The sequence below is a fragment of the Pongo abelii genome, chromosome 3 (genome assembly GCF_028885655.2).
Source record: "Pongo abelii isolate AG06213 chromosome 3, NHGRI_mPonAbe1-v2.0_pri, whole genome shotgun sequence".
NCBI lineage: Eukaryota > Metazoa > Chordata > Mammalia > Primates > Hominidae > Pongo > Pongo abelii.
The window spans coordinates 144,449,823-144,470,776 of NC_071988.2; the positions used below are offsets into that span (position 1 = coordinate 144,449,823).

The following is a 20,954-nucleotide window of genomic DNA, read 5'->3' on the forward strand; positions in this document are numbered from 1 at the left end:
CAGATGCCGTTACAGCTGTTTCAAAGACTGCTGGTTTTGAAAACGCTCAGTCCCTCCCACCACGCTGTCCACTGCTGCGCTCCACTCAGGGGATTACGGCGCAGGGGCGGAACCTCGCTGACTTCTGCCCCGGAAGTTTTTCTCTCGGTTGGAGCGCGCACATTGAGTCGGCTTTTCTACTGCTTCGGCTGGGGTGCCTTGTGATCATGTCTTCCAAGAAGAACAGAAAGCGGTTGAACCAAAGCGCGGAAAATGGTTCGCCCTTCCCCTTGGCTTCTTCCTCTTGTGCGGGGGCACGGGCTCCTTCTGCTGGATCAGGCTTCGCGGCAGCCGCCGGGACTCTGACGGTGACCAACTTATTAGAAAAGGGTAAAGAATTCCGGGAGGGAGACTAGAGGCCCAGGGGACGCAACCTGAGGGGAGGGAGACTCAGTGATACTGACTTGGGGTGCAGAGACTTTTGAAAGTTGGGCGTGGCATGGGTCTGAGAGCGGCACAGAAGCGTGTAAGACTTCTGTATGTAAGAAGCGTGCAAACGTAGCCGCGCCTGCACTGGAGAAGTTAGGCTGAAATGGTTTATCCGTGTCCAAGGTTTCTCTTTTGTAAATTATTTTGAATTTTTAAGTTGCACTTGAAATGCTTTGTCTCATTTAATATTAACGACACATTTAATTGCAAAATTGTTCATGACTAGCCAACATGGGATACTTATCCTAAAAAACTAAATAACCAATTCAGTAAAAATGTGGATCACTCTGCCTTTAGGAGTGATGATAGCATTTTCTTCCAGCACTACGCAGGTTATGATATTTAATAACTGCTAGTAACTGCACACTAGTGTTAGTAGTATATATAGCTCATCTAATTTCTGCAGAAGCCGTGACCGATGGGTATAGTAATGACCGTTTTATAGAGGGAGGAAAGTTAACGTGATTCCATTCAGGCTACACAGGTGCTAAGTGGCAGAGCCGGTATTTGAGTCCAGATGTGTTTGACTTAAAAGCCATTGTCCTAGATGACAGCTCCCTTGATTTGGGAGAACGGATTTATACTTAAAAGTCTTAAAAATTGAGTTATAAATTGAAAATTTATATTTGATATGTAATAGCTTTGAAAAATGGACCAGACTAAACTAGTGGCAAAAATTTTTATGTCTAATCAGACTTTAAAGACAATTTAGAGTTCACATGGTATTTTCACTCTTCCTTAGGTATCGGAGGACAACTTGTTCTGTCCTGAAGGTTCAACTTGTTTTTGAACTAGATCCTTCCCATTGACATCTAAACATGCTCATTTTTCTTCCATCTTAAATCAGAACAAAAGCTCCACATTTTCTTCCTGCAACCATCTCTTTGTCCATTGCCAAACTTCTTAAATGGAGTGGTCTCTGCCGCCTCACCACTTACATACTCTCCCTAGCCTATTCCTCTTTGACTTCCACCCCATCATTCCATGGAAACTGTTCCTGGTGTGGTCTCCGAGCATCTCCGTGTTGATAAACCTTACTTGACCACAGCAACTTTTGGTATTGTTGACCATTTCCTCCTTCTTGAAACACTTAACTTCTTATGTGTTGTCAAACTTACCTGGTTTTTTTCATCTTTGTTGATGTTTCATCATTTTCCTTTGCAGGCTTGTCCTCTTCCCTTGACCATTAAATGTTGAAGTTCGTCAATTCTTACTCCAAAGCCTTTTTTTTCCCTCTCAATAAATCCTCTCTCCTTGGCAAGTTCATCCAGTGCCCAGAGTTTCCCATCTATAGTCTCTTCAGTGTCAGATTTATATTTGTAAATCTTTTGTTTTTGCGCCTTGATATAGTTGTCTTTTAGCCAAGTGCTTCTCAAGCTCTCTGTGGTGAAGACTTTAAAATTTATAATAGGTCACAGATCGGCACTTTTGTAAAATACAGTAAAAATGATTTTCTAGAAAAATAAGGAAAAATTTTTATTAAACAGGTGTGAAATTACTCTGTAAATTTCAATAAAAGCTTCTCAACACTTATTCTCCTGTTTTGTACTTGTCATGAAGCAGTAACAAATCTTTGTGGGTCATATTTTGAATAGCGCTGTACAATAACTCTTCTCATGAGTATCTCAAAGATACTTCAGGACTAACTTCATGAGCCCGTTCCTTCCTCCAACAAAATAAACTTCAACTCTGTTCAGTTTTTCCCATTGCAAAATTCAGAAACCTAAGAGTCATCCATGACTCTTTCCCCCATATCTCACATACCTAGTCCACCACTAAATCATGTTTATTACCTAAATATTTTACATATTCCTCTTCTGCACGCCATTCCCACTGTTTCTACCTTAATTTCAGACACCATCATCTCTCACCTGGACTGCTACAACAGCCTTTTAACTGATTTTCCAGCTTCCAATTTTGCCCCTTATTCCTTCTCCATTCTGCAGCCAGAATGATCTTGTAAGATGAAGATCTTGTCATGACATTGCTTTTCATCCCTTTCTGGGCTCCCATTGCTGTCAGAATAATGACCAGCATCTTGATGCAGCCTATTGCACTATTGTCCTGGGTGGTCTTGACCTTCTTTACATGGCTTCCCTGTGTCTCCACCACACTGCCTATACTCTCCTGAGGATGCGCCATACCCCCTTCTGCCCAGGAACTTTGTACATGCTGTCCTCTTTGCTGAGAATTATCTTTTTCTTCTCCTCATTTAGTTAGTTCCTACTCTTTTTTCAGACCTGATTTTAACATCACTTCCTTTGAGAAACATTCTCTTATTCGAAATTAGGTCAAATCCCACATGGCTCTCCTGGCACTATAAGTCATTTTTTCATTGTATTAATCTTAGTTTATAATTTTACAGCTGTTCACTGATTGTTTAAGAACTCACTCATCCTACAAGTCTATAAACTCTGTGAGACCAAGGACTTGTGAACAAAAGTGCCTAGCATAGTATCTTCCATATAGTAGGCACATAGTACATATTTGCTGAATGAATAAATGAAGGGTGGATGGTTGTTTGAAATTATCTTTACTATCTTGTTAGTTAATATGATACTTAAGGTGCTCAATAAATGTGAAAGTAGTTAATGGGGAAATTAGATGTTGACATATTTTTAAAGTATTGGAGGAGTGAGGTGAGAAGGGAACTGTGTGGACAACTTGAGTAGACCAATATAGTGTAAGCAGAGAACACAGTGGTGATATTTTGGAAAATGAGACCGGTGGCTGGGAATTTGAACATGATTACTATTGAAAGACAAGGTGGAGAATAAATCCTGGGGCATGGAGAATGTGCTGGATAGGGTGGAAGGAGAAGAAGAAAACTAAAGTCTTGGGAAGGACTGGGAACACTTGTGTGGTAATTGTCAACAGGGAAAGGTAGTTCATTGAGGTTTAGGAAGAAAGAGGCAGGAACTGAATATTATGAGATCATCTAACAGCAGTATGCTTTACTGTTAATGACCAGCAAACAGTGTAAGAGAAGTAAGGCTCATTGGAAGGTTGAATTTCTGTCCAGCTTCTCGTATTATGCAGTATGTGTTAATTTCGTTTTATACTCAGTGCTGTTCATCTTAGCTCTGTGAGATGCTTTGTTTTTCTAGATTTGCACCTCATATAAGAAGGAAAAGAAACGTGCTGGGGAGTTATTTTGTAGTGACAGAATAATGTAAATCATATTTGTACCTTATGGTTTTGCTTTCCTTGATTTAATTTCTTTTTTATTACAAAATATCTGTTTTCTGATTATTAAGGAAAACTTAGGTAGAGCTCTGTGATTATGGTATATATGTTTACAATAAATTTTATAATGAAGTTGTGACATTTTTAAATTTCCCTAAGTGTTTCATAGATTTTGTGCTGAAAAGAAAAACATTGTATACTTATTTACTACATTTATTCATTTTATGGCTATTTATTGTGCAACTGCTATATTTAATGCACTGTAAGCATTGGAGATACAGAGAGAAATAGGACCCAATTCCTGCTTCAAAGCAGTATACAATTAAGGAGAAAGACTAAAACAAATGAATATTATGGTAAATGCTATTAACTGGCAGTACAGAGTGCTGGGGGAATTAGAGGAGGGACACCTAACTAAATATGGAGCTTGGTGGGGGTGGGGTGGATAGGAAGGAGTGGAGATGTCAGCACATCATTGTCAGAGGTGTTGTTAACTGGACTGAATTCTGGACCCCCATTTTCAGCCAAAAGTTGAAATCACTAGTGGTGATTTCAGTCAGTGTGTCTGTATAAGGAAGACGACTTGTGTTACTATCTTTACGTATTCTTGGTAATACAAAAGAAAAAGATCTGGTGACCATAGTGTGGGGCAGAAGTAGAAACATAACTTAATCCTCTAGAGCCAGATAGATGTGCCAGTTTCCAGTTCAATCCTTTGAATACTAGTAGCTGACTCAACTTTGAACTTAAAGCTCAGAGACTCTCCTTTGCAATTATGTTTAGTTCTTAATGAAATTAGAGACTCAGAAAAAAACCAATACTCACCCCATAAAACATCTTCTTTTTAGTTAATACTTAGTATGTTGCCAGTAGACCCTCAAAAGCATTTGGTTTTAAATCTGTTTGTTATAACAAAAGTTGGAACACTTGTTTCTCCAGGGTATGGTAAGTACATTCATGTGGTTATATGGTTAGAGTACTTTTATTTACTGCAAAAGAAAGCATGCTTTAACTTCTGTTACAAAGTAGTACAAAAATAATTTTCTTTTCCTTCATAGTAGACGACAAAATTCCTAAAACATTCCAGAATTCCCTTATTCATCTTGGACTCAACACTATGAAGTCTGCAAATATATGTATAGGTCGACCAGTGTTGCTTACTAGCTTGAACGGAAAGCAAGAGGTAAGAGTCTTTTTCATTTCCTTAGTTTAGAAATACAGACTGAACATTGCAAATCCAAAAATCTAAACTCTGAAATGCTTTTGAGTGCCATGGTGGTCAAAGGAAATGCTCATTGGAACATTTTGGATTTCAGATTTGGGATGCTTAGCCAGTCAACATAAGGCCAATATTCCAAAATCGAAAATTCAAAACACTCCTGGTCCCAAGCATTTTGGATAAGGGATACTCAACCTGTGTTTGAGATGTTTCTGATTTTAATTTTCAACCCAAGCAGGAATGAATGAAAAACTGTATTTTAAAAGACATTAACGTGTATATTAACTCTCTTCCTTTGCTGTCTATGACTCTGCTGGGCATAGTAGCCCCTAAAATGTTATATAGAGAGAAGTGTTTCCTCTGGCGGTAGCGACAGTATTTCTCCCTGTCCGTTAGTTATATTTCTTTATAAAAATATTATTTTGGGGGGTAAGAAGGTCACCTGTTCTGTATATAAATATTTTACTATTCTCCCTGGTTTCAGCTGTTTCCCCTTGCTGTCATTTTTCATACCTGAGATTCTAAGCCTAGAACCTTTCCTGGATCATTTTTGGCAGCTTGGCTTTCTTCTCTGCTACCAGCCCCTTATCTTTTGTGGCTTCCTCTGATGCTTCTCTGATCTGCTGGGGATCCTCTGGAAATACTTTGAAATTTTTTGTCTGCTGATGGCACCCCTCCTATTCTTTTCATTTTTCTGCCTTATGCTTTAAAGTTCCTTTACTGTGTCTTGTAGAAGAGAGGACTATAAATGTGTGAGCTCAAGCTAGAAATTTTCGCTCCTCCCTCTTAACGTTTAAATCTGATAAGACCCAGGTTCTGACAAAGCTCTTGTTCTGTGTCTGTCACTATTTCTTGGACGTAGTTTAATTTCCAGACTGGCTTACTTTACAAGTTATCTTGCCTTAATATTTTTGTCATTTTCTCATTATCACCTGTTAATGCCTTTATCTTTTTTCATATATCTTTCATATCTTCTACAGTCTTCACTGTGGGATCATTCTTGATCTTTAGAAAAAGATGTAATATTTATTAAAAAGTTTATTTTTCATGAGCCCATGTAGTATTTAAATTTTTTTTAAAATGCAGTTTATCTTATTGCAATTGGTATCAGATTGTAACTCTTTTTGGGTAAAGACTGTATTTTGCATATCTTAAGCGCTTGGCTGTGCTTAGCATTCTACCTTATAAATTGATGGTATTCTATGAATATTTATTTTCTAACATTTTTATTTCCTCTGTCTGGCAGGTGTATACAGCCTGGCCTATGGCAGGATTTCCTGGAGGCAAGGTTGGCCTGAGTGAAATGGCACAGAAAAATGTGGGTGTGAGGCCTGGTGATGCCATCCAGGTCCAGCCTCTTGTGGGTGCTGTGCTACAGGCTGAGGAAATGGATGTGGCACTGAGGTTTGGCTCTTTTCTTTGGTGACTATCTGGATCAAAGCTGCCCAGTAGAAATATAAGAGTCACAAATATAAACCACATATGTAATTTTGCATTTTCTTGTAACATTTTAAAAAGTAGAGAGAAACAGGTACAATGAATTACAATAGTATGTTTTATTTAACCAGTATATATAAAAATGTATTTTAACATGTAATTATAAAAAATTACCAATAAGGGCTGGGCGCGGTGGCTTATGCCTGTAATCCCAGCACTTTGGGAGGCTGAGGCGAGTGGATTACTTGAGCTCAGGAGTTCAAGACCAACCTGAGCAACATGGCGAAACCCTGTCTCTACAAAAAATACAAAAAATAAAATTTCTGGGCATGGTGGTGTGTACCTGTAGTCCCAGCTATTTGGGAGGCTGAGACAGGAGGATTGCTTGAGCCTGGGAGGCGGAGGTTGCAGTGAGCTGGGATCGCGCCACTGCACTCCAGCCTGGGTGACAGAGTGAGACTGTCTCAAAAAAAAAAAGTTACCAATAAGTTATTTTACATCCTTTTTTTCAAGCTAGGTCTTCAAAATCAATGTGTATGTTACACTTGTAGCACATCACAGTTTGGACTAGTCCCGTTTTAAGCATTTGATAGCTACATGTGCTGAGTGGCTAGTGGCCACTTGTGTTATATTAGACAACCCAAGCTAAATGAGTGCTATATAATTTATAGACCAAGGACTTTTATTTTCCATGATTAGAGTGTGCCCTGACATTTTAGGTGAGAGTAATTTTCATTGATGAATATTTAGCAGTGTTTTTCACCTTGACTTGCAGTATAATCAGGGCTTCTTATCTTACAGTTGTAAAGAAAAGAGTAGATTACTGTGAGTCAAACAGAAACAAGTTTTAATTAAGACTATGCAAGCAAAGAACCTGATTGTATATTTTAACTTGTTGATTATTCAATTTAGTAAAACAAACGGTCATTACTATCAGATTTTAAAATAATCCCTCACCACAGGCTAATTGTTTGAATCTACCTATCAAGATAGTTAAGGTATATCATCCGTCCTCCTGGATATTCTATATCTAATAGGATTTCGACTCGGTTTGCATATACAAGTCTTATCAAAAATCATTTACAAAAAGCATCTTTTTATACTTTAATGTCACCTTAGTAATAGTTTGGGGGACGTGTTTACATTATATGTGAGAATTACAAACCATTTTCTAGTCATCAGCTTGATTTTAATATGTTTTCTTCTCTTTTGCTACTATTGTAGATTTTAGACTTGAGTTTTGGCATAGTTTTTCCTTTATAACAGGAAAATGTTTTCAGAGCTTATAGTAACAGTTTAATGAACAATAAAAAGCAGAAGAGACAGGAACAATATGTTGAGTACCAGCTGTATACAGAAGCTTTGTATATATTGCATGGATGTATACACACACACACATTTACCCTTTCCTTTTTAAACAGATGAAATAGTCTGAGGAGAACTTGCCTAATATTTTATGAGGTAGTTAATAGTACTGTTGAGATTAAACTGGATTATTCCTCAGACTATGTCTTAAAACGGTGCTACAGGTAGCAGTAATTCATTGACTGGAATTAGCATTTATGATGACCTGCAAACTAGTCAGACCTCTTGAGTACACAGCAGTCTTAGGTGAGTAATGATTGCTTATTATAGAGGACTGGATATGTTTTAAATGAAAGCTCAGGTTTTAAAATTTTGTTTTAAAAAATCTTATGTTTTAAATGTGGCAGCAGAGTATAGACAAGAAAGTTAACTTCCAGTTGGGAAAATCAGTCATTTTAGTCTGCTTAAATCCTTCAGTTGCAACTGAAAGATTTTATTATTAATAGTAATGTTAGAGCTCCTTCTAGTGGAAATTATTTTATGTGCAACTATTATTTTTTTAAAAGCAAAATTGGTTTGATATTTTTACTGTTCTTAAATACCTTCTATTCAGAGTTTAACAAAAGCAATTTAAGTATAACTTGGTTTAGAGTTCCATGAACAAAAGTAAATGTAAGCATTTAAGGAGATACATGCAATTTTCTCATTAGTTTATACATATATTTGATTCATGAAATTACCCCCTCATTCTGTTTCTTTCTTGCTCTCTCTTTTGTATGAATATATAGTTGATTCTCAATATTATGTGCTTAGTTATGTTCTATTAAAGTTGCCTTGAACACCGTTAGCAAATACTGAACCATTTCTCCTAGAGGGAAATACAAATGTGTGTGTATATACATACATGCAACACACACACACAATATATGTAGTGTATATATATGTATATAATATATATACATACACACACACATTTTACATAGATTATAATCTTAAAACTCCAAAGTAATTCTTTCCGGTAGATTTTATTTTCTTTATTTTACAAAAGAGAAGAGGAGATTTAGAAGTGTTAGAAGTGTTAAGGGACTTGCCTGAGGTGCTAGTGTTGGGATTCACACTCCCTCCAACTGACCCCAGGCCTGGAGCTTCTTCACTACACTGCTGTGTCCCCTATCACTTCCATTCTCTGGTCATCTCTGAATGAGAGCTGAAACAAGGCAGAGTGTCACCTTATCCTACATGGTAACATGGGTGTTGGGTGACCCAAATTTTTTGCTGCTCTTCCGTGTCACTAGTGACCACAAATGCTCTGTGAGTATTGATTTTGGGGTACACATAAATTTTTGGGAGTTGGTAAATTTGCAAATACAGCATCCACAGGTATTGAGGATTGACTATATTGTATTATTACTGATAAAAGTGATTGGAAGCCAGATGCAGTGGCTCACGCCTGTAATCCCAGCACTTTGGGAGGCTGAGGTGGGTGGATTGCCTGAACTTAGGAGTTCGAGACCAGCCTGGGAAGCATGGTGAAACACCGTCTCTACAAAAAATATATATGTATAAAAATTAGCTGGGTGTGGTGGTGAGCGCCTGTGTTCCTAGCTACTCTGGAGGCTGAAGTGGGAGGATCACTTGAGCCTGTGAGGTAGAGGTTGCAGTGAGCTGAGATCACACCACCGCACTCCAGCCTGGGTGACAGAGTGAGACCTCATCTCAAAAAAAAAAAAAAAAAAAAGCGATTGGAGGACAAGGTTTTTTTTGACCAGATGGGCACACAGGCACATGCCACCACATCCGGCTAATTTTCTTTTGTATTTTTTGTAGAGATGAATTTTTACCTTGTTGCCCAGGCTGGTCTTGAACTCCTGAGCTCAAGCGGTCCACCCACCTCAGCCTCCCAAAGTGCTGGGATTACAGGCATGAGCCACCACGCTCAGCTTCCAATCACTTACACTTCCCCTTGAGCTAAACTGTCCCCCTCCACTGGTCACTGACAGAACTAGGCAGCTGTTTGTCTCCCCTCCTGATATGGGCTGCTTATGCACAGAGGAGGAGGAAAAATGCTCATGTTCTAAGAACTCTCCAAGAGCAGATTTCTTTATAAATGTATGATATTTAGGTGTGTTCACTTCCTGCACTTAAGCACTTCTCTGGGGAGACACAGTTATCATTAGGAAGGAGGGGATCTCATTTTTCCTTGGTCATGCCCTTTCTCCAGAAAAAAACCTTCATTGTAACCATTACTCCTCTTTTTCCTACTTCTGCCTCTTCAAGTAACATACTGTATAGAACTTAATTTTCTTGAAGAAATAATTTGTAAGTTATACTGAGAGAATGAAGTAAGTTATTAATTAGAGTCTTTCTCCAAGCTAGGCAACTTTATAAAGGGAATTATTAGTTTAGGTCAGCACTTTAAAAATGTTTTTGATTATGACAATAAAAAATGGATTTTTCATCAGATTCTTTATATATACACATCCATAGATATAGTGTTCATATGCGTGCGTGTGTGTATGTATGTGTTAGAAGTTAATGTTTTACAAAGCAGTATTTACCCTTTCTATATTCAGTGTACCCTGCATTTCTTATTCTATTAACAAAGTGCTGAATGAGGCTAACTGAAATGATTTCATTACCCTTGTGTTTTGAAGAACATTGATTTAGGCCACTAAGGCCCCAGATTCCAAATGATATTTTCATGGCTATATGTTTCTGAAAAATGTCCATCATTTCAAAATTGTATACATTATTTATTTTAAGGTTGCAGGTGGATTATTCTTTTGATTAAGTCTGTATTATAACTATATACATGTAATTTTACACCACAGTTTAGTTTCTGGTGTACCTAATGCTGATTTCTGTCCCCTTCTCATCCTTTTACAGTGACAAAGATATGGAAATTAATGAAGAAGAACTGACTGGTTGTATCCTGAGAAAACTAGGTGAGACAAATATTTTAAATTGTTTTCTTAAGTTTTAAGCTGCAAGGCATCAGCAAATAAAGTATCTTTGAGGGCTTATATATGCATAGTAGTTTTCTTCAAAATAGCTTTGAGAATATTCCCCTCAATGAATGAATATACTTTTAAGATAGGGATGTGCTACTTTTTCTGGTTAATTTGCAGTTGAGCAGTGGAAAGAGTCAGTGGTGAATTGAGACTTTTAACCCTTGCATTCTTGCTCTTTCCAGTGACAGATGCTATCTTGGAGTGTTCGTTTGGGTGTGCCATTTTCATTTAGTTTATTATTGAATATGGAATGCCTGGCTATTTGTTGATGTGATTGATAGAATCTGAGATCTACTGAGTGTGGAGGATTTCAGAGAATCATCTTTTCCTTCTATCTCCAGATGGTGCTGTATTATAGGGGAATATTAGGTCCTCAATTTTTTATGACAATTTTATTAATATTCTTTCTTTGATTTAGTCTTTTCAGATAGTTAGTAGATGAAATATATTGCTATGTAAACATTAAACTGGTAAAAAAATTATGCTAACATGTATATTTAATAAACTGTTTTCTAGATGGCAAGATTGTTTTACCAGGCAACTTTCTGTATTGTACATTCTATGGACGACCGTACAAGCTGCAAGTATTGCGAGTGAAAGGGGCAGATGGCATGATAGTGGGAGGGCCTCAGAGTGACTCTGACACTGATGCCCAAAGAATGGCCTTTGAACAGTCCAGCATGGAAACCAGTAGCCTGGAGTTATCCTTACAGCTAAGCCAGTTAGATCTGGAGGAGACGCAGATCCCAACATCAAGAAGTACTCCTTGTAAACCAATTGGTGACAGAATTACAAATAAAGCCAGTGATGTTTTGTTGGATGTTACACAGAGCCCTGGAGATGGCAGTGGACTTATGCTAGAGGAAGTCGCAGGTCTTAAATGTAATTTTGAATCTGCCAGAGAAGGAAATGAGCAACTTACTGAAGAAGAGAGACTGCTAAAGTTCAGCATAGGAGCAAAGTACAATACTGATACTTTTTATTTTATTTCTTCAACAACAAGAGTCAATTTTACAGAGATTGATAAAAATTCAGAAGAGCAAGACAACCAGTTCAAAGTAACTTATGACATGATAGGAGGCTTAAGTAGCCAGCTGAAAGCAATTAGAGAAATAATTGAATTGCCCCTCAAACAGCCTGAGCTTTTCAAGAGTTATGGTATGATATCTTCAGTTTATTGCGCCCAAAAATGTTAAATTCAAATTAAAAGACAGTTACACTTATCTAATGATTGCTCATCCTCTTTTCCTGTTTTTATTTTCTGAGTAGTAGGTATGGTAGAAGATTTCAGTTGCTTTGGGAGATGCCAGTTAAATGGGCCATTTTCTATGCTTTGGTATTTTTAGGTTGTAATGTGAATTAGTGACAGCCTTGTCTCTTCTAATAGCATATTTCCACAATTATGTGTATTGGATCTAGAATAAGTATCTTGTCCTGCTGGGTCATCTGTAATGACTGAGGGAATAAAGCATTCAAATACATTAGATAAAACTTGTTAGGAAATGTAACTGTGTACCCATCTCTTTGCACTGAAGCAGGTAATTAAGGGAATGGCTTGACTCAGGAAACTCAGGGCTTCCGCTGCATTGTTATTGGGCAAGATCCTTTGCATATATTTGGTGTGTCTGATCTCTCTGCTTTTTCCTTGCTCATAAATCTTATATATACATACATGTATGTATATATATGTATGTGTAAAATGAACCCTTAGATTGGCATTTTGCTAATACTTATGTACCTTTTATACTAGCAAACATATGTACTCTTCAAGATGGTTAGTTGGAAAAAACTGGGATTGGTGGCTTGTCTACCTGTGTTGTCTGCACTTTGTTTTTTGATCATTGATCTGTGTTGTGTGGGATGGGGCGTTGCAACAATGTGGGTGTCCAGTTTTTTTTTTTTAACCGACATGCTTCCTCTGTTCTGTGGTCTACAGAGAGAGAAAGTCATTGCTGGGGATCAGTGTTTGGGCTAGTTAGTACATCTTTCTGGAGGGGGAGAAAAAACTCTTGACTCTTTCTGTGATGCAAGGTAAAGTTAAATTTTATAACTCATGTTTGAACTTGTATGACGACATTTATAAGAAACCTAGTAATGGCGAATCTAGTGTTTTCTACTTTTTCTTCCAGGAATTCCTGCCCCTAGAGGAGTGTTACTTTATGGTCCTCCAGGTACTGGAAAAACAATGATCGCCAGGGCTGTTGCTAATGAAGTTGGAGCCTATGTTTCTGTAATTAATGGTCCTGAAATTATAAGCAAGTAAGTACATGATTTAATAGAGTAAACTTACTATTAAATATATTTCTAAAATGTGGTTTTTAAAAATGATTGTGTAGTATTCTGTCTGATATTTTGTACATTGAAATATTTTGCTTCTTAATAAAAATTGTTTGGAAAATTATTTTTGAAAGTAATTTTAAGTATTATAGAAATATTGAAAATTTAAATTAGCTTTTATAGACAAAGCTTTAAAAACAATAAGAAATAGTCTTTAAATGTATTTTATTTGTTACAGATTCTATGGTGAGACTGAAGCAAAGTTACGCCAGATATTTGCTGAAGCCACTCTACGGTACTCTTTATTTTTAAATGTTTTGGAATTAATAATCAAGGCTATATTAGTCAAAGTGAGATACTAGCACCTTATACAAAGCATAAACAGTAGTACAAAAATAATAGTGATAGTGGTAGAAGTAGATTATAGGTATAATGAAATTCGATTTCTATCTAATCTTTAAAAGTTTGATAAATGTTATTAAATTACATACAGTAGAAGAATTAAGGCATAGCGTTTGATAAGTCATGTGACCTTGTTTGAGCATAGAAATCCATGACTTTCTTTAGGTGCTTAGGTGTTTCTAATATGTTTAATTTTTCTAGTAGACTGTATTATTGTAGCTCTTTATACTAGAACTTTGTTATGTTATACTTTGCTTCAAAGAGACACATTTTTTGCCCATTAAATAACGACTCTGGCTGGGTGTGGTGGCTCGTGCCTGTAATACCATCACTTTGGGAGGCGAAGGCAGGAGGATTGCTTGAGCCCAGGAGTTTGAGACCAGCCTGGGCAACATAGTGGGACCCTGTCTGTTTAAAAATAAAAATAATTGGCTGGGCACGGTGGCTCACACCTGTAATCCCAGCACTTTGGGAGACTGAGGCAGGCAGATCACCTGAGGTCAGGAGTTTGAGACCAGCCTGGCCAACATGTTGAAACCCTGTCTCTACTAAAAATACAAAAATTAGCTGGGTGTGGTGGCAAGTGCTTGTAATCCCAGCTACTCAGGAGGCTGAGACAAGAGAATCTCTTGAACCCAGGAGGTGGAGGTTGCAGTCAGCTGAAATCGTGCCATCGCACTCCAGCATGGGGGACAAGAGCGAGACTTCATCTCAAAAAAATAAAAATAAAAATAATTAGCTGGGCATGGTAGCACATGCCTGTAGTCCTACCTACTAAGGAAGCTGAGGCAGGAGGATCACTGAGCTGGGAGATCAAGGCTGTAGTGAGCCATGATTTCACCGCTGCACTCCAGCCTGGGCAACACACACACCGTCTCAAAAACAAACAAACAAGCAAAATCGAAACAGTGGTAGAGACATAGCCATATTATGAGTGATGTTACGTTTGACCAAGTTATAGACCAATATGCTAATACTCATTACAGTGTAACATTGAAACCTAAATTCCTGAGCTCAAGTGACTCTCCCCCTGTAGCCTCCCAAGTAGCTGGAACTATAGGTGAGCACCACCATGCCCAGCTAATTTTTGTGTTTTTTTTTTTCTAGCAACAGGGTCTTGCTATGTTGGCCAGGCTGGTCTTGAACTCCCGGGCTCAAGCCATTCTCCTGCCTCAGCTTCCCAAAATGCTGGCTGTCTTGGTGTTTAATATCATAATTACTGCTCTTGAATCAGAAAACCCGCCATTTTTGAAGTTTATTTTTTTCCCCCAATGATAGTAGATGAAATAAGCAGTTTGTAGTCCTAGTACTGTACTGAAAATTTGAAAACTAGTGGTACACCTTATTGTTTAGTATGCTTTTGTTGTTGTTGTGTTCATGGCAGTTGAGATTTCCTTCTGTGAGAGAATTCACATCTGTTTATGGGAGAATTGATCATCTTGCAAGTTTTTATTTTAATGATTTAAAAGTAACAGGGCATTTCTAGTTTATGTCCTTTGGTTTCAAACCTGCTCCAAGGGATAGTATCTCTGGCCTCAGCTTCTGAATTGATCCAGTCATAACAACTTAATGGGCATTACTGGGGAGAGTTCTTAAGAGACTCTTATCTCTTAAGCAGCATACTCTACTCAATTACCCAGCCTTTTAATGGAGGGCAGATAGAATAGAATATGAAGTTAGTGAATTAGTATTTTGGGCTAGAATGAATCTAAGGTTTTTTAGCTTAACATTATAATAATATCTTTATAATATTAAGTAAATTCTAAATTTGATATGTTGCATTTCAATTAAAAAAATTAAAACTAAGTAAAACAAAATCAAATATAGATGAGAGATTTCATTTTACTTGTTTGTTTTTAGACACCCATCAATTATTTTTATTGATGAGCTGGATGCACTTTGTCCAAAAAGAGAGGGGGCCCAGAATGAAGTGGAAAAAAGAGTTGTGGCTTCACTCTTAACACTGATGGATGGCATTGGTTCAGTAAGTATTGCACTAGTATTGATTCTGTGTAGGGTTAATTCTTAATACTTATGTGTAGTGGTAAAAACTATTGAATGTGTCAGAGTCAGAGTCTTTGGATATTTTAGGATAAAGGAAAAATATTAGCCATAGCAACTAGGGGAAAGATCTGTAAAATAATTTGCTTTAGTAGATTACTTAGTAACTGCTAGGACAACATCATAACCTGGCAGGCTTTTTCTAGCATATAAAATACTATACCATGATGGATTTATTTTGTGATAAATGCTATTAGCTTTAAAACTTGAAGCAAAGATCAGTAAGGAAGATTTAGCAGTTGAATTTTAGGGGATTTTATTTTATTATTATTTATTATTATTGTTTTTGAGATGGAGTCTTGCCTTGTCATCCAGGCTGGAGTGCAGTGGCGCAGTCTCAGCTAACTGCAACCTCCGCCCTCCGGGTTCAAACAATTTCTCCTGCCTCAGCCTCTTGAGTAGCTGGGACTACAAGCATGCACCATCACACCTGGCTAATTTATTTAAAATCTTTTTAGTAGAGACGGGGTTTCACCATGTTGGCCAGGCTGGTCTCGAACTCCTGACCTTGTCATCTACCCGCCTTGGCCTTCCAAAGTGCTGGGATTACAGGCGTGAGCCACTACGTCTGGCCTTAGGGGTTTTTATTAAGAAATGTCATGAGTAAGTCTTATTACCCATGTAAAAATGGACTCTTTCAAGGCTTTGTACTAGGGAAATGAAAGAAAGTGAGAATAATGGAAAATGTTTTGTGCAACATTTAAAGAGAACTTATTCATATTACCAGATTCTCTGATAGGGGATATGTTCTCTGTTTTTTTTTTTGGAGACGGAGTTTCGCTCTTGTTGCCCAGGCTGGAGTGCAATGGCACGATCTCGGCTCACTGCAACCTCTGCCTCCCAGGTTCAAGCAATTCTCCTGCCTCAGCCTCCTGAGTAGCTGGGATTACAGGCATGTACCACCACGCCTGGCTAATTTTGTATTTTTAGTAGAAACGGGGTTTCTCCTTGTTGAGGCTGGTCTCCAGCTCCTGACCTCAGGTGATCCGCCCGCCTCGGCCTCCCGAAGTGCTGGGATTACAGGTGTGAGCCACCACGCCTGGCCGGGATATGTTCTTTTATTAATAAAAACTATATGCTAATTATGGAAGGAACATTCATAGGACTAATAAGAGAATAGGCACGAACAAAAATTTTCTAAGACTCCTGACATCCTTTAATTAGAAAAATACACTTTTTATGCTGGATTATGAATAAATCAAGTTTTTACAATCATAATATGTTAGAACCACAATAAATTTTAGAAATTATGTAGTATCAAGTCTCTTTTGCACATTAAAAAACTGGTCATTTAGAACTTTTTGTTTTTTTGCTGTCTAGTGGCAGAAAGTAAATATGTGAAAATAATATAAGGTTTGGCATTAAGTCACTTATATACTAACGTGTTAATAATTTTAAGAGTCTTACTGTAAGAGGAGTGTTGTCACCTGGTGGAGGCTGCCTGACTAACTGGTCCTCAGTCCTGGAACAGTACCTAGGAGTGATTTTCATGTCCCAGGTTGATTCTCAGGTTATAAAGTTGAAGAATTCAGTGTTATTAGTAGGCTGGAGATGATAGAGTTTTGAGGACAGACTGACCCATGATAATAACACTTACAAGAGAATGATGTATAAAATAGTATGCTAGTTTGTCCATTTACAGTAGGAGATGTGACTGTTAAGCAGACCAAATGTTTGTGTTTATGGATGACCATATTTTCACCTTGATGGCAAATATAGAGAGCTGTCTTATAATTACAAGGGTTCTTGGTAAGTAGGAAATCAGATGAAAAGCTTAGTGTTGGAGAATCTTAATTATTTCAATCTGCTGTCTCTTTCTCTGCCACTGGAATAAGCCTGTTGTGGATTAGTATTCTTGCCTTTGGGCAAGGAATGGAAATGTGATACAGATGTTTTAGTCTGAATATATTTAAGGGTCTGTTTTTGTACTTCTAAACTTATAATTCATAGATTTGCTGTAGTCCATGCATTGTCTGTTGGCACATTCAGTATAATTGATTAGGTTTGAGCTTTTTCAAAATTTTTTTTTTAACATAAATTGCATTCCAGTTATGCTTGTCTCTGGGTCATCTGAATAGAATATTGGATAATTTCTACAGGTGGCTGATCATAATCATAGTTCTTTATTATTTAGTTTTCCTAATTTCATTTTCAGAGAGTAAAAATACCTATATATTCAAAGGTGGCTGATACTTGGATATTGGTTATATTGTTGTCTCTATTTTCAGGAATTTAAAAATGTATCCATATAAAAAAACTAGTCTATAAGTGAAGACTTTTTAGATAACTTTCTAATAGAATCTTGTTCTATTTGAGTATTATATGTGTCATAATCCTGACTTTCAAGTAGGGGAAAAGGACTGTTTAAAACAATTAAAACAATTATATGGTACATATTATATATGTGTTATTTTTTATGAGAATGATACAGTTAAGATGTGAGAAGTAAGAGAGATGTCATAGTAGATGGAGAGGTAAGTATTGGAAAACTTTCTACAGGAGGAAGCATTTAGGCTGAACATTGAAAAATGTATAATAAAAGTAATAAACGTATAATAAAAATCTATTAGTAATAAAAGTAATTGATAGGTAATGAAAGCATAAGAGATAGGACTTAGTAGCCTGGACAGTTAGATGATTCATCCTTGTCTATACAGCCAGTGTGCGCCTCCCACTTTTTTTTTTTCTAACTTTCAGAAAAATAAATTTATTTTCATTTTATTTTATTAGGAAGTAAGTGAAGGACAAGTGTTGGTTCTTGGGGCCACAAATCGCCCTCATGCCTTGGATGCTGCTCTCCGAAGACCTGGGCGATTTGATAAAGAGATTGAGATTGGAGTTCCCAATGCTCAGGACCGGCTAGATATTCTCCAGAAACTGCTTCGAAGGGTACCCCATTTGCTCACTGAGGCTGAGCTGCTGCAGCTGGCAAATAGTGCTCATGGATACGTTGGAGCAGACTTGAAGGTCTTGTGTAATGAAGCAGGTGAGTGTGGTTTGCTATGGTGAGTCTCTATTCATGCACTTATCTCCAGTTTACTTACATACAAATAATTTATATTTTACTGATTTCTTAATGGAAGTAGCTTTGTTTCTAATTATAAAATGTGTAATTTTTATTTGAAAAAATTTTTATTGGAAAAACCTAGATGATTCAGAAGAGTATAAAAAAGAAATAAAAATCACTCAATCCTACCTCTAAAGGATAACCACCATTGTAGTGTATACAGTCAGCCCTCCATATCCTTGGGCTCAGCATCTGAGGAGTCAACCAACTGTGGTCTGAAAATATTCAGGAAAAAAAAAAAGTTAAAACAGTAAAAAATAATAAAAATTTAAAAAATATAGTATCACAACTACGGTTGACCCTTGAACTATGAGGGCTTGAACTGCATGGGTCCACTTATATATGAATATTTTTCAATAAATATATTGGAAAATTTTTTGGAGATTTGCAACAATTTGAAAAAGCTTGCTTTTTCTTTAGCTTACTTTATTGTAAGAATACAGCATATAATACATATAAAAATATGGTTAATCAGCTGTTTATGTTATTGGCAAGGCTTCAGGTCAACAATAGGCTATTAGTAGTTAGTTTTTGGGGGAGTCAGAAGTTATGCATAGTTTTTTGACTGCACAGGGATTGGTGTCCCCGACCCCCAAGTTGTTCAGGGGTCAACTGTATTTACATAGCATTTACATGGGATCAGGTAAAAGTAATCTAGAGATTATTTAAATTATATGGGAGGATGTGTGTAGTCTATATGCAAATACTATGCCGTTAATGGGCTTGAGCAGTCCTTAGATTTTGGTATCTTAGGGGTCCTGGAACCAATACTCCATAGATACTAAGGGATGACTATATCCTACTAGACTTCTCCAAAGTATACACACACACACACACACACACACACACACACACACATGCATGGACATGTAATCAGATCCATTGGTGGCAGTATTGATGGTGACAATATTTATTGATATATTGCGCTGTGCTGTGGAAATCAGGGAGAAGTGTAAACTGGAGAATCACAATTTTCCTTAAAATTAAGTGTCATGCCGTACCACTATTAACTTCAGTAGGGATGGTACCAAGTTTGAGAGGCCAAAGAAGGGACCCAGAGCCAATAAATGAAACCTAGGGCTTATTTGGCAGAACTTACTTACAGGGTGGCCCAGTGGTGGTGGGCTGGACAGGAGAACTGCAATCACTTGCAAAAAGCATGCAGCTTGTATAGCATTTTCACTTAGCATCCTCCCCCCAGCAACTTCCACATGGCAACCTCCTTTCTTAAGTTATTGCTTTCAGGTGCATCTGCCATATACTCAGCACCAGCATACCTTTGCGTGGCCCTCACATTCTTATGCCTTTCTGTCATCATATCCCTGGGGCCAGGTATGTGGAGAAGCATTGCAGCCAGATGCTGCAGTAGCAATATAAACTACAATAACAAAAAAGAATAACAAATATAATAACAATCATACTGTATAGAAAGTTTTTCAAGGGCTTGGGAGTTGATTAAAACACGGGGTTATAGGGTTTTAAGACTTAGATTCTGTAGTGGAAATATGGGTATTTAAGGCCTGCATGGCCTGGGTTACATCGTGAGAGTCATCAGGGATACATACATAACAGGTTTTAATTAATCCATAGGTTCCGCCCTTGTGGGGGCAGTTAAGATGTCCAGGACCATGCGATTTTATAAAGAAGGGTGCATGACACACTATCTCTATCTGCACTGCTGTCATCCACTCTAGCCCATCATTGTGTACAGCCTACCTACAGTGGGGAGTGACATTAACCTTGCTCCCTTACCAGGCGGAAAATATGCCATCTCATGTCGTTGGTGGTGGGAAACTTGCTGCATGAGGTGCTGTTGTCGCTGAAGGGAAGTAGGTGAAGGTCACTATACCAAGTATCGAAGTGGCCCCAGGTACTCATGTTAGCTGCCTCGATGTGGCATGGCAGGCCCATAACAGAGGAGAGGGGGAACTCTCCTCAGACCCAGCAGTCTCTTTTCTTCTGGAGAGAGATAACCATCTGCACCCAGTCAGCGAAGAGGTTTGCGGCACACCACCTATGGGCAAAAGGTGAGTTGTTTAGTGGGTACAAGAAAGGACAAGTCCTGGCCATTTAACAAGACACAGGGAGTTGTGTCATTCTGAGAGAGCACCACCCCTGGCAGCAGCCTGATGCCTGGTTTACAATACCAAATGGATTGGCCCCCCTCTGTAATGTGTTGCAGGAGGCCAGAGGAAGACGGTGGAGGTATAATGTTTCATGAGAGGATGTTCATCCCCTTGCACAAGGGAGGACTAGGATTCATTATTTTAGAATTACAATGGAGAGTATGGTATAAAATAGGTGTGATATATATATCCTATTCTAGGCCCTTCCCCCATGGAGCAGAAAAACTGAACCATCGGGCTGGTTTGCCATTTCCCAGAACCACGTAATGACGTGCTCCCCAGTAGGTTGGTCCTGTGACAAGGGCAATAGCAGATTACTTTGTATCCCAGGTTGGGGGCAAAGGTGTGCTGTCCCTTACCCTGTCTACCTGGATCCTGATGGTGGTATCACATCC

General features: G+C 37.9%; 1 protein-coding gene across 8 annotated transcripts in view; it reads left to right on the top strand.

The window, feature by feature from the left end:
• Positions 1-122: 122 nt before the first annotated feature.
• The window catches only part of AFG2A (AFG2 AAA ATPase homolog A), a 409,783-nt gene continuing 388,951 nt past the window's right edge, over positions 123-20,954 (top strand). For 5 of the 8 annotated variants that reach the window (XR_008524742.2, XR_008524743.2, XM_054554462.2 and 2 more), the window contains exons 1-9: positions 124-369; positions 4,713-4,837; positions 6,120-6,277; positions 10,502-10,560; positions 11,143-11,784; positions 12,756-12,885; positions 13,142-13,198; positions 15,166-15,289; positions 18,097-18,352. Coding sequence is in view for 6 of the 8 variants with exons in the window: in XM_054554462.2 (XP_054410437.1) it covers positions 207-369; positions 4,713-4,837; positions 6,120-6,277; positions 10,502-10,560; positions 11,143-11,784; positions 12,756-12,885; positions 13,142-13,198; positions 15,166-15,289; positions 18,097-18,352 (1,714 nt within the window). In the remaining 2 variants the exon portion in view is untranslated. Of the gene's footprint in view, positions 370-4,712; positions 4,838-6,119; positions 6,278-10,501; positions 10,561-11,142; positions 11,785-12,755; positions 12,886-13,141; positions 13,199-15,165; positions 15,290-18,096; positions 18,353-20,954 lie in introns of all 8 variants that reach the window. The other 3 variants (XM_054554461.2, XM_009240302.4, XM_002815121.6) reach the window with 3 other exon arrangements.